This window comes from Papilio machaon, chromosome 2, assembly GCF_912999745.1.
Source record: "Papilio machaon chromosome 2, ilPapMach1.1, whole genome shotgun sequence".
Classification (NCBI taxonomy): Eukaryota; Metazoa; Arthropoda; class Insecta; order Lepidoptera; family Papilionidae; genus Papilio; species Papilio machaon.
In genome coordinates, this window is record NC_059987.1 from 3,086,003 (window position 1) to 3,100,447 (window position 14,445).

Here is a 14,445-nt window from a genome sequence, read left to right on the forward strand (position 1 = left end):
ATTGGTTGAGTGGTTCTCATCGACTTATAATCACTAGTCGAGTTTCAATTCGAGCTGGTAAAGTATCGAAAAGCACCATAGCATAGACGAAATAAAAAGTAATATAAGTCTATGCCAAGCGCGGTTTTCTTTTGTCCATGTCCATTCTGTCATTGATTGTCAAAGTTGTCACAGAAACCAGTAGGATTAATCAAGGTATAAATAAATAAGAAAACGTCATACATTTGTTAAGGAGATTTCTGATTACTTTCGTAAGGATTAGATTATTTTGTTTTGCTCCACTACACAAATATAATGCTTGTTTATACATAATTTCAATATATTGATAGTTTTCATAATTTACAAAACGTTGGTGTAGCAATCATTTTCACCTATAATGGAAGTGAATGGTGCAGTTTTATGTGACAATCTAATCAAGTGGTTACAAACGCTAAACCTTACTGCTAAACATGGAAATCCATCAGGTAAGATTTTCCATACATCATCAAACATCAACATTAAACTTTGTATATGTAGGAAATGTTATCAAAGTTTGTACCGTTCGGTCTGTCCTTTTACCCGGTATCCTATTATTTCTACATAATCAGCTACAGAAATGTTTTTAATTATGTTGTTTTAGAAACTATAAAAATCACCTCTTAAGGTATGATTGCACAATTGCAAGGAATATTGTTGTTTCCATATCTTATTTCAAAGAAAAATTTGTATTTGATTTAGATCTATCAGATGGTGTGGCCATCGCTGAAGCTCTTACACAAATTGCGCCTGAATATTTCACACCTACATGGATTTCCAAAATCAAAACAGATGTTGGACATAATTGGAGACTAAAAGTGAGCAATTTGAAAAAAATACTAGAGGGTGTTGTTGGTATGTACTTTTAATACAATTATATTTAGTGAAGGTTAACCGGTAGATAAATAAGTCAGAAAAGAACCAGATCTTTTATGTTGATCACTTTATTCCTTTCCAATTAAACCAGTTCTCATTTACTTAAAGAATAACAGATGATCTATATATTGATTATAAATATAGACTCTCATAGTCTTTTGGATTTAAAATGGTCATTATAATTTTGTACCAATTTTTTTTTTGAATACAATAATGTAAACCTTGATTTATTTATTTATTTATTGAGATTTGAGAGGTTGAAGTCTATGTAGCGAAAAAATATGGTAGGAAATGTATTTTATATTAGTTTTGTAGCAAATGTTTCTTTCACTTATTTGGTAACAAAATATTTATATTTAATTTGTGGCACTTATTTATAAATATCAAACAGTTTTGTATTATACATTTTATTACAGACTATCATCAGGATATACTAAATTTGAGCCTACAAGAGTTTTCAAGGCCGGATGTGGTAAATATAGCTGAAAATGCTGATCCATCAGATCTGGGCAGGCTACTACAGCTTGTTCTCAGTAAGTTGTTGCAATTTTTTCACAGGACAGTTACAGTTTGCATATTTTATATATTGGTCAATTGTAGAGTCTAATTTTATAATCTAACTAAATAAAGCTGTGTATACTCCATGGATGGCAAATAAAGCTTGTTTTATTGCCATATTCATATGAACTTCTCAGTCCTTAACTTTGTATGTAGCTTCTAATAATTTCATGGTGCAAAACTTTGAATCTTTGGAAATTGCACAAACATTTGAACTTGAAACATAGTTATAATTAGGCTATGTTCTAATTAGGTTATAGGCTTATAAAAAAAATAGAACACAAATTATGGTTGAATCACAACCATTACTAGAATATACTACTTTGTAAAAAAAGTATAATATTTTCTCTTAGGCTGTGCTGTTAATTGTATCAAAAAGGAAGAATACATCACTCGTATTATGGGACTGGAACTATCATGCCAACGATCCATAATGCAAGCAATACAGGTTTGTGAATTGATTCTATTTTCAATTTATATTACCTACTTTTCATTGTTATTTCAATATCTGGGTGTTTTAAATTACATAATATAATCTAATATAAAATGTTTTAAAACATTCCATTTGATAAAGTTTAATACTTCATATAGGGCTGACTTTGCAAGTAAAAAGAAGGCTATAGAAAGAAGGTTATCTTACCAAGTTAGCTTAAGATAGTAATATTACCTTGACTAAAGTAATGTTTAATACTTAGACAAAGTTGTAAGTCTACATTAATATGTATAGTGGAATTTCTTGACCAAATTTGTCTAAGTATTAAACATTGTTTTAGTTAAGATAATGTCAATTAATTTTAGTCTGAAATGGAGTCGAAAATGATAGGAAAAATAAAGGATAAGGGAAAAATGTCTTACGAAATTTAATAATTTAAATGTAAATAAAATAAAAGCATGTACCGTTGAAGAAATAATGTAAACTTTAAATTACAATAATAATGAGTAATTTGCTCTCAATAGCAATTAAGCAGATATGTTAGCTAACAGTACTTTCAGAGTTATACTTGGTACTTGCATCGCGATTTTGTACGATTTAGTTACGCGTCTTCTACGTCCTTGGGTAGCGAAAAAATTCTAGCGTGATGGCATGCTACATATATCAGTATACATTCGAAGTTCGCGCTTGTTGCACCGATATATCATGCCGCTGATTAACACGACACTATTTTAATAACTTTAAAATCATTTTTTTAATAACCAAAATAGTGTCAAAGCAATTACAACTTTCGTAAAATAAATATGTGTTGTCTTATGCTTGTTTTCGACACGTGTTGCGTTAGTCAAAGTTGTCCGTGTCCGAATTGTGTAGTGAAATGTGTGACATGATGCGTTCTGAATCGGCCGTTTGTTGCAAAGGAACTGGAGACGTTGACGTTGGGAGGCAACCGCGGCAGCCTGCACATAGAGCCCGCCGCCGACTCTGATGCGGACATGAGAGAAGCCCTCGCACAACGATGCCATGATCTCGATAACCAGGTATTTTTTTTAATCTTTTTTTTTATTTTATTGATGATCTCTGATATGTGTAGCTAAAATAAGCTATAATAATCTATACCTACCTTTAACGGCAGCTGTCGCAAGCGTGCTTGGTATATTTGTTAAGTATCTTTATGAAGACAATTTTTAAGCTGTTTGTTGCTTGTTGTTTGTTTTAATACTGGTCAAAATGTTTTTATGTTTATTAAAATAAAAAAATAAATAAAAAAAACTGTTATTCGAACTTTAGATATCGTGTAATGTCTTATAGATGCTATCAGAGACGGTCCGTCGGATAAAGCACGGCTATGAGTGAAAGTATTTTCTTATGCGACGAAAGATAACGACGCGACGCTCACGCTTTACATTTTTATTGACCGTAATTTCTTAAACTCTTAACAATGGCAAGTTATTCACTAATCAGAAGTAGTGATAGTTTAGTAGTATCTTTATAGTCCAGATTTCTCATTAAAGGTACATGAGGCTCTTTTGTGATAGTCCACTACTGTTTGCTTATCGAAGCATGCTACATGATGGAGATGTATTATCCCCAATGTATTTATATATATGTGTGTATTGGTACCTTTTACTACTTAGCTCGATTTGTTTTTATTTTTTGCTGGAGTAAAGATGTGTGTTTGCGGGATCGGGAGGCGACTTCAGCTCATGAGAAATGAATTGTCTCTGCCCTTTTTTCTATATGTTAATGACATATTCGCAGCGCCAATTCAACACTAAACTGCTGTTTGTTATCAAATACATTGTTCAGTTAAGATAAATGCTGGCAAAAAATTTGCGCAAAAATTACAAACAGATAATTTCGTTACATTATTGTGAAAGGTTTTGTGCGGTGTACGTTTGCAATTGTTAAAGTGCGCCGACTCTGCATTCCAAGTCTGAAGGTCGATTTACTCCGAATCTGTTAGAAGCAATTTCTACTAATGATAACTTTAACGAAATTTTTATTCACCATTATACTTTAACACAATTTCCGATCGATCTATGTACAAATATAAATATTCTAAGAAAGAATCAGTTGCAATTATTGGGTACCTATCTGAATAGGTATCTAGTCTGAACTTTCAAAAATGATACTGAGAGATATATATATATATATCAATGTGTATAAAATTTTCTAAATAGGCATTTAATTCATATCCAAATCATGTCATCCATAAAATCATTAAGGCCAATCAATTCTCATCATTACCAGTGTCTGGACTATAAACTTGAATATCGTCTAAGGTGAAAATCCTTCAAGAGGAGAAGATGACGCTACTAAGCGAGGTGAGCCGGCTGACGGCCTCGCAGTCCGGGGCGGGGGGTAGCGAGGAGCGCGAGCTGGACGAGGCGGGCGCGTCGCTGGGGCCAGCGCACGCCGGCACGCTGCGCTACAGTCACATGCGCGCGCAGCTCGACGCGCTCAAAGACGAGCTGGACAAGCTGGAGCTGCAGCGCGATGACCAGCGAGCGCGCGCAGACAGCCTCGAGCGCGAGCTCGCCATGGTCAAGCTGAGGAATGAGGAACTACAGGTATGTCGTGCTGCCGCATTCACAGTCATCGGTCACTGAGGGAGACCCTTACCTCAGAACTCTACTCGCAAATACATAATGTTTACTAAATATTATTTTTTCCAATATTACTTACAGACTGTCCAATTTTATTCATTGTATAGATTTAGTATAATTCTGAGTATTGCAAAGTACGTCGATAGAGCGAAGGAAATGTCGACTAAGGTTTATGGCAGGAATTCCTAAAGTGGTCTATATTGATCCCTTGGGGAAGTAAGTAGGTAATTTGGCCGTGGGGTCTGAGGTAACAGTTCATTTTGGAAAAGGGGTCACTTGTCCAAAATAGTTTGTGGATCCCTGGTTTATGGTATGTAAAAAAAAAATGTTATTTTTAACTTTTTATAGTGAAGAAACGGTACAAATAAATGTTTACGTAGGAAATTGTGTAAGAAAGTTGAAACGTGCAAAAACCGTATGAATTCATTACTTTCTTTAAAGTAAAAAAACTGATATGTTTATTTATTACTTCGTAGACTGCGTTCAATCATTCAATTGATTTATTTTCTTTTATTATGTAAGATAATGAACAAATAGTGTGTATACCAGTTAAATATTTTAATGAACGCTTTATCTTTCAAAGTGAGATTTACGGCTTCTTAAAGACTAATTAGACATGCTTTTAACTTTATTTCTTACAGTGAAATTCAACTGCCATACTTGTGTAACACACATATTTATTATGTTTCTGTTTTTAGAGTAACACGATATGCTTTGAATAAAGTATTTCGACAGTAGAAACGTACTGTTAAACATAGCCCAATATTTACAGATAGCGGCATCAGAGAACGTAGTACTAAAGGACGAGGTGGACGCGCTGCGAGAGACGGCGGCGAAGGCGGCCGCGCTCGAGGCTGCGGTGGCCTCCTACAAGAAGAGGATGGAGGAACACGTGGATTTACGCAGACAGGTCGAAAAATCATTTTTATTGATATTAGGTCCTTACATATGAAATTGGCGTTTTTCGTACTGGCCACTTTAATCACGAATTTCTCCTCTTTGGTAAGGAATTCCAAATTCAAATTTGTACAGCTATAGACTCATGTATTTGTGGTTCGATGACCGTCATTCATTTGTTTTTATTCTTCTGTTTTTTTCTGTTTGCGTCACTCATTTTACAAAATGGAAAACTTAAAATATCGCATTATTTACGAGTACGAGTTCCTCCGTGGCACTAGTGCTGCGGAAACGACTCGAAGGGTGAATGATGTGTATGGCGGTCGTGTTGCAAAAGAAAACACAGTTCGTTTTTGGTTCCAACGTTTTCGTTCCGGAAATTTCGATCTGCAGAACAAGCCCCGTGGACGGCCTGAGACTCAAGTTGGTAATGAAGAGTTGAAGGCTATTGTGGAAGCGGATCCATCGCAAACCACGTCCGAGTTAGCTGCAGGCTGCGATGTTAGTGATAAAACTGTTTTAATTCACTTGAAGCAAATTGGGAAGATTAAAAAGCTTGAAAGGTGGGTACCTCACGAATTGACTGAAGCAAACCGGCAAACGCGCGTCGACTGTTGCGTTACATTACTAAACCGGCACAATAATGAAGGTATTTTAAACCGAATCATTACCTGTGACGAAGAATGGGTTCTTTACGATAATCGGAAGCGCTCAGCGCAATGGTTGGATCCTGGCCAGCCAGCCAAATCCTGCCCCAAGCGAAAATTAACCCCAAAAAAGTTACTTGTAAGCATTTGGTGGACTAGTGCCGGTATTGTTCATTACAGTTTTCTCAAATCTGGCCAGACTATTACGGCTGATGTCTATTGTCAGCAATTGCAAACCATGATGGAAAAGCTAGCGGCTAAACAACCTAGGCTGGTCAATCGCTCCACGCCACTGCTGCTTCACGACAACGCTAGACCACACACTGCGCAACAGACGGCTACTAAATTAGAAGAGCTTCAATTGGAAAGTCTAAGACATCCTTCGTACTCCCCGGACCTTGCTCCAACAGATTACCATTTTTTTCGAAATTTGGATAACTTCTTGCAAGGGAAAAAATTCAACTCCGATGGGGCAGTCCAAATCGCCTTCAAAGATTTTCTTGATTCCCGTCCGACTGGTTTTTTTAGTAAAGGGATCAATGAACTACCTATGAGATGGCAAAAGTGCATAGAAAATAATGGTTCATACTTTGATTAATTAAATATATTATATAAAAAAATATTCGACTTTTTGTTCCTCCCATACAAAACGCCAATTTCATATGTAAGGACCTAATATTTATGAGTGTCACTGACTTCTATTAAATAGACAGGCTATAAGCCGTGGTATCTTGTGCCTATTTGATTTTAGCCATTTTTGCGCTGATGGTTGTGGTTGGGTAGCGGTGTTGAGGATTCGATGATGGACATAGGCTTTTTCCAACGCCTTCCACAACATGTTATTTGATACCGATAAGCGGCTAATGTTAAGCAACTACTACTGCTGTTGTAATCGTTCCCATGAATTTAAGTTTTTAGAGTGACTTACCATTTTTGTTGTTACATATTATTTGTATGTTATTAATTACTTAATATTCTGCAGGTGAAGCTACTGGAGCGCGCTAACCTGGAGCACGTGCAGCGCGCCATCGAGCACGAGCAGGCGGCCGCGCGCGCCAACGCAGTGCGCGCTCAGCTCGACATATACAAGAAGCAGGTGCCTCACACGTTCACTCACTTTAAACCACGAGTTCCAAAATGGGCCTTAATACAAATTCTATTACTGTTCAAGAAAGTCATTTTATAACATAGCTCTTGTTAAACTAACCTATTGTTAACTTTTGACTATTTTTTTCAAATTTATAGGTAACAGATTTAAATGAGAAGTTAGATGCGGAGATAACGAAAGCGGACAAGCTGGAGATCGAGAACAAGAAGCTGAGCAGTCGCGCGGCGTCGCTGCAGCGCGAGCGTGATGCCTTGCTGCAGGAGCGCGCCACGCTGCGGGAGACTGTCGATGAACTTCGCTGCTCCACAGCCTCCACAGGTAAACTAGTACACCCATTTTCCTACAAGCGATTTGCCGTTTGCGACCACCATTAGGTATTAGGAGAAATCTGTACTTAGTACTAGCAGGACGACCTAAAATCCTGGAAGTCAGCGCCTATAGATACAGCTGCCGAGAGATCGCGGGATGGATGGATCGTTCTAGTTAATGCTCCTTATCCTTACCATTCCCTATCCATTGGTGATGTCATCGTTTTCCTTCCTAAGGAAAGTGAAGAGGAAGTGATTGTTTATTTAATTTCCAGGTGCTAGCGAAGGAAACGTGTCCAAAGAGATGATGCCGAACGAGTTGAAAGAGCGTCTGGTGCGACTCGAGCACGAGAACAAGCTGCTGCGACAGAATCAAGGAGCACAGGCGGACCAGGCTTCAGTGCAGGCATGTATAGCAACACTTACTAACACTACTTACGCTTCATTATCAAATTAAATCAATGTTAAGCGACGACTCTGTGCTTACATTTTGGCTGACTTGTGTGAACGAAGACGTATACACGTACTCGTGTACGTACACGTACGCTTTGATGTGCACATGTAAGTTTATATATATATTTTGGAAACATTAGTTTGATAAGTTGGTGTGTGTGTGTCAGGCGCTGCTGGAGGACTACGCAGCACGGCTGGAGAAGCAGCGCGGTGTGAACCGTGAGGCTGCGCAGCGCATCATGCAGCTGGAGGCCGCGCTGGAGCAGCCGCACCCGCGTCTCGCCTCCGCCATCGAGGACAATCAGCGCAAATGTTAGCATTGCATAACACATTTACTTATATCAAGTCAACAAGTATTTGGTTTAAAAGAAGTTAAGTAGAAGCGTATTAGTCACTTTTTCGCCTGTTTCTTCTTAATCATGTGAATGAAAGTTTAAACAATTTAATTATGTTTTTTTTATTCATAGATATTAGAGGATAGAGGTACTATTGATGTGTATTATGTAGCACTGCAGGTGGAGGAGCTGCAGGGTGCGCTGGGCGAGGAGCGGCGGCGCGCGGCCAAGCTGCAGGAGGCGCTGGCGGCGCGCGACGCGGACCTGCTCGCGCTAGAGGACAAGTACAAGAAGTGTGTAGACAAGGCCAAGGAGGTCATCAAGTCATTGGACCCCAGGACCATCACCACTGGTACGAACATAATGCGTTATTGTAGCGCAGCTAATAACTAGTCTAGATAATGTCATGATTTATATGATTTATTCTCCAGGCCAGCAGTCAATATCGGACATAACGCTGGGTTACTCGCGCGGTAACAACAGCGCGGCGGCCGCGCGTACCGACGCCACGCCCACCAACAACAACAGACACGAGTGAGTATTTTTCATAAAATTTTTAAGATTACTTTATGTCCACGTACTTAACAATAGCTTTATAACATATTTATAAGGACTAACACACTTTGTATATCTCTTGAGTTAATTAGTTTTGAATACCTTATAAAATGTTTAGAAATTGTGAGGCAAAGTATAACTTTAAGATGGAGCGGAAGCGGCAGTGGTGAGGGCAGCGAGGAGGGTCGGGGGGGCAACAACGAGCAGCGGTTGCTGGTCTCCGCGTGGTACCAGCTCAGCATGCGCTGTCACCGCGAGGCGGTCGAGCAGCGGTTCGCGCTGCTGGCCGGCGGACACTCGTTCCTCGCGCGACAGCGGCGCCAGCAGACCCGCTCGCGACCCTCCGCCACCTCCACGCCCGCACCCTGACCTCATACCACATACATCAACACATAGCGATACCGGTGCAAGGTACGCCATATGGTCAAATTGACCAACTAGTAACATTTTAATAAAGAACTTTGCCCACTTATTTTCTCGATCTCAGCACTTTGATACACTATATACACTGAACGATGATCCTAACTGGCTGTAAATATAATCTCACCTCTTACTATTGATGCGACTGAGATGGATGGATGAATGGATGTTTGAAGATATGTCCAGAACGGCTTAACTGATTTTAGTGAAATTTGGCATAGATGTAGAACATAGTCTGGAAAAACACTTAGGGGCTACTAAGTTTTTTTTTAATTTCGCAAGGACGGAGTCGCGGGCGACACCAAGTTTTGATTATAATTTATTGAGTATTCTTAAATAATGTTATAGCTGTTTCTGTTTACAGAAGCAAAACGACGACGTATAATATTCTTTCTTTTTTCCTATACTATAATATTTAATTTTCTTAAAAAGGTATAATTTTTGTTAGTTTCTTGCAAGATAAAAAATAAACTTTTTGTTTCAGTCGTCATACAACTCGTCAGTTGATACAAACTATATAATACTAAGGCGGAGACTCAAAAGGACAATGTTGTTTGTGTGGTTCTTAACTTAATATAAGATCATATGACGTGTATGGTCTATGGACAATTTTTGTGTGATTTAAATACCAGTGATGTCAGAAATAACAATGAAAATGTATTAAGGAATATTGTAATTATTGTGTGTGTCAAACAAAGTTGTATCTATTTTTTTTATTATATAAAGGTTGAGTAACATCAGACAGAACAAACGTATGTTGTAGTAATTAAAAAAATACAATAGTGCTTTGTATGAAGTGATTGAATGTGTCCTTACCTTTATCCCGTTCAATTGACTGACATTGTCTACTGAAATTATATACCAATTAAAATATTTATTTATTTTGTAATAAATTTAAAGCATTTATTTCTTTTAATACAGCGCTATTATAAAAATGGGACATCCTCGTTTCGATCATAAACCAATCAGTCGTTGTAAAGTATACTGTTTCCACTTTTGTGTTCAATTTGGTCGTGATATTTATGGAAAAAAAAAATCTTTTAGCATAGGAACAAACAAAAACAATAGGAACTAATCCATACATTCAGCCTCGTTACGCCCACTGCTGGGCATAAACCTCCCCCAAAGATCGCCACAATGATAGGTCCTGTGCAACCCGCATCCAGGATACTCCCGCGACCTTGACCAGGAACATATATCAGTCGTTTATTCAGTTTTCGACTAATGAGGTTAAAATTGATAAGAGCTGTGCTACTAATGTGTGTGAAGTAGATAATTTAATGTTGAAATGCCTTAAAATGCCTTTAAAATGTAATCTTTCAAATGGTTGAGGCTAACTACCTTAGTATACGCCAAATCTGTTGTTATAGTGTACTATGGACATGTTGGCTTTGTGAACGTATTTTCTGTAAAATTATAGGTAAATAGATCAAATATTTCAATTTATTTAATTATATTTGGTGACTAATTAAGTAATATTTAATTTTTATTAAAAATGTGCTTTCTTTCTTTTATATTATTGTTTTTAATTTCATATAATTATTGATGAAAGACATTTATTTAATATTTTTATTTTTATTTACATTTGAATTATATAACTTCTCATGCTCAAATTATTTTTTGTCTAAATATAGGCAAGTTGTACTAAATCGTTTTATTTAGATCCTAAGTTAGATTTAAATAAGAATTAAATGCTTAATTTAAATATCAATTTCTTTTGAAGAAATCATTTTTGCAATTTTTAATTTATCTAAGTTTTCTCGTAGTTACAGTCAAAAAAATGTAGTTTATAGAGTCTTGATGTTGATTTAGAACGAGAAATAAATTTAAATTTGTACATAAAGCCTTTTTTTTTTACACAACAATAAAATCAACAAGGACATCTGTATTGTGTTGATTTTCTTTGTTTTTTTTTTGTTTTCTTGCGTCATTATAAAATAAAAATTAATTTTCATCAAGTGATAGAAAAATTCTCAACTTTTCTGGAGCATTTTAATACTAGTTATTGAATTTTACTGTTTTTATGTTGATGTATGGTAACTTTGATCAGATTCTCCCTCGATAATTAAAAGGTCAATGAGTGCTTTCAATGGAACGATCTTTTTTTCCGTTTTTTGTTAAGTCGTTTAGCATTCTCAGCAATTATGAATGCATTCATTTTAATTGCAGTGCAATGAAAATATTATACGCCTTTTTCTTCTGATTTTTTTTTGTAAAAACAAACAGATTTTGTTTTTCTTTAAGTTGCAGTTAAATAGTTTTTATGTATTTTAATGAGTGTGATGTAATGTTGATAGATTATTTATTAAGAGTTATTAATAAATTTACTTTGATTTTTATTTTTGTATTTTCTCAGATTTTTCCATGTACATTTATGTAGCTGTACAATGAGATGCTTGCAAGAACAATCATTGTAACATCCTTCCAATTTCGCAAAACCCATGAGGTCTTTTTTAAAAAAAAAGAAAAAAAGAAATGTTATTTCGATATAACTTTAATGTTACTGAGATCACAAACAGAAATAATTTACAGACAGCAAAAGTAAAATCAAATAACTTTTCCACATAATTAAATACGTACTTATAAAAATATAACATAACTTCTCAAACGATAATGTTAAATAAAAATACATATACATACAAATTAAGAAAAAAACAATACACCGATGGTCAGTTCCATCGATCATAATAATTACTACGCGACGACTAATTTGCAATTGAAATTTAAAAAGTATATTACCATAAGTTATGTTATAGACGTATCGATAGATCGTATACAACGTGCCTTAATTTCTACAACTTGCTATTGCAAAATACAATCGGAATAACATGACTTCTCTGAATTACGAAATAACAAATTAATAAATTTCACTGATCAAAAGGAAACTTTCTTACAAAAAAAAGATTTCTTTAAACATTATGCCAAAAATTTGCTTAAATAATAATCGTAGTACACTGACTAGCAAGTTGTTTGCATTCCTATAACGCGTTAATTTCTCAAGATACGTCCGCGGTAACAAATTTATATTTACCATACATCTTATAACTTAGTTAATCGAAGTCTTCATCTGAATCCGTCTTGAGCACACTATCCGAGCACGAGCCCGGCTCGCTGTCGACGGCTCTTTCTCTGGAATTATAAATAAAATATATTAAATATAGTATACTAGATAATAGACAGGTTTGAAATTTGTATATTTATGTCACTTCGTAAGACTTAAATTGCAGTGACAAAATTAGTATACATCGTTGAAGTCTTTTGTTCCTTGAATTCTTTGTCAACTATTTAAAAAGTATGATTGATAGTGTAATGAAATTATGTATGATAATGTTAATTAAAAACATTACTTTATGTTTTTATGATGATAGTTATTATTTAACTAGCATGTCATTAGAAAACATAAACATTGTTCGTTATTCAATTGAGAGAATACAGTTAATTCTTGCGATAAACTTTTATCTCGCTGCGCAACTTATTCTATTTTAAAATCTTTCCAGTATGAAAAGACGATGTACATACCATAGAGTTTATTAATAGAATACCGCAGAAAGGGCAGCACAGTCGCATTTTGCCGCATAATTGCCCGCAACGATTCATCATAGGAATAAGCACAGTGTACGGCGAGCTTAATATTAAAATAGCACGGCCGGACCAATAATTTATATCTGCTATATTGATTTAGCGTCGCCCGCATTGAAGACGTAATCGCACTTGATGCCTTGGAGAGGGGTAATGAATCGAAAGGGGGCGATTAAGCTCTTACTCCACTAAGGCTATTTACTCATTACGACTGAATATTGCAGCTTTTATAAAAAAGTACTACCTTATAACTTGCAGAATATTACTTTCAAAAGTTGCATGGTTGATCTGATCATAATTTATAGTACTTACAAGACATTTGTTTATCGATACATTGATAACATAACAAAAATTTTAAAAAGCTTTGCTGTATGTGATGTATAAAGTAAAAAGTTTATTTCGATTCATGTTAAAAGAATGCTCGAATAATATTTTTTTGTATTTGTAAGAAAACTTTAAGCAACTTGAGTAAACAAAGAATAAAAAAAGAAATGAAATATAACAAGAATGTGTTCTTTTACAAAGTATAAGTCAATATTAAAACAAGAGAAGGTTAGTTATAACATTATTTAACACTCGCTATTATCTAAGGCTCGGTGTGGTAAAACAATCACTCTCCGAGCATTATAATGTGTGAAAACATGTTAGTACATGCACCGCGAAGTAAAGCGAGATTGTTACAAAGTTGCCACAACTTGAAGTGTCACAATTGACCACTTACAAACAAAGCTGTAAAGTGGAAACGCTTTCGTTGTTACCGCACTGTTAGTGTTTCTAACTCTAATTGGCTTTTGGGTTATTGACGGCAATTACTACAAATATTCAAACAAGAAAACAATTTCAACAAATCCAATTTGTTTCTGAACTTTTAAGAATGTAATATCATCTTAGGGACATTAACATTTTTAGACAAAATTGTTAAAAGTGTCAACTTTATAAGATATCCTTCAACAGGTAAGTTAAACTAAGGTTTTCTCGAAGTTAATTCTAGTTTTGGGTTCGTTTAACAACAATTTTATAGTCACATGCATGAGACAGCACGCAATTACCTTTTGCCAGCATTATTCCAATTTACTTCAACCATGTTACTGCCGAATAAAAAAAATGTTTTATTTATTACGTAATTAACACTATAATCGTTGTACGCGTATTAAAATTCTTCTTTTTCTCTTCGTAAAGTTTTAAATTGACTCGTGAATAGGCTCTATTTGATTTATAGTCTATTTAAAGATCCATACAATGTTCCCAGCAAGGTCCTATGTAGATGACTCACGTAGAAAACATTTTATGCTCAATAGAGTTTGGAGAACTTAAATATAACTTATACAAATATTCATTTTATACTTTGGAAAATACTTTAAATGGACAGTATTTTTTTTTACTTAAAACTTTCATGTCATTTATTAAAATTACTATGTGTAGCATAAGATGAAGGAAGTAATCGAGGTTGGCCGCCGTTGAAACATGATACGATCACGGCTAAAGTAACGGACTTAGCAGTTTCCTTCCTTTGCTCAGAGATAAAATATGTTATAACTAAGTGAATCGTTAATAAGTTAAAAAAAATCTTGTAAACCGTCAAGCTATTTAAATTCAACAAATTAAAATAGGAAAGAAACATATATAATAAAATAAATACTAGGGAACTTTTT

The 14,445-nt window shown here is 35.3% G+C and overlaps 2 protein-coding genes across 5 annotated transcripts in view; one reads left to right on the top strand and one right to left on the bottom strand.

Moving 5' to 3' along the window:
* The first annotated feature begins 156 nt into the window (after positions 1-156).
* On the top strand, positions 157-9,978 carry LOC106717591 (protein hook). Its single transcript, XM_045680544.1, has 16 exons — positions 157-195; positions 359-464; positions 718-870; positions 1,308-1,424; positions 1,803-1,897; positions 2,803-2,922; positions 4,168-4,455; positions 5,264-5,401; positions 7,018-7,131; positions 7,281-7,461; positions 7,727-7,857; positions 8,072-8,216; positions 8,412-8,591; positions 8,671-8,773; positions 8,941-9,205; positions 9,699-9,978. The coding sequence occupies exons 2-15, from the start codon at positions 377-379 to the stop codon at positions 9,161-9,163; spliced, it is 2,076 nt and encodes a 691-aa protein (XP_045536500.1). The 5' UTR covers positions 157-195; positions 359-376; the 3' UTR covers positions 9,164-9,205; positions 9,699-9,978.
* Positions 9,979-12,140: 2,162 nt separating this feature from the next.
* LOC106717635 (cytosolic carboxypeptidase 1) overlaps positions 12,141-14,445 on the bottom strand; it is a 60,967-nt gene continuing 58,662 nt past the window's right edge. For all 4 annotated transcript variants that reach the window (XM_045684913.1, XM_045684908.1, XM_014511524.2 and 1 more), the window contains 2 exons: positions 13,843-13,881; positions 12,141-12,343 (listed from right to left, as the gene is read on the bottom strand). In XM_045684913.1, coding sequence (XP_045540869.1) covers positions 12,265-12,343; positions 13,843-13,881 — 118 coding nt within the window. In that variant the 3' untranslated portion in view covers positions 12,141-12,264. The remainder of the gene's footprint in view (positions 12,344-13,842; positions 13,882-14,445) is intronic.

Excerpts from the sequence above, each read along its gene's own strand:
- LOC106717591 (XM_045680544.1), top strand. The coding sequence starts at position 377 with ATGGAAGTGAATGGTGCAGTTTTATGTGACAATCTAATCAAGTGGTTA. Across the intron at positions 8,217-8,411 it reads CGAGGACAATCAGCGCAAAT|CACTGCAGGTGGAGGAGCTG; the intron begins GTTAGCATTGCA and ends TGTATTATGTAG. Across the intron at positions 8,592-8,670 it reads CCCCAGGACCATCACCACTG|GCCAGCAGTCAATATCGGAC; the intron begins GTACGAACATAA and ends TTTATTCTCCAG.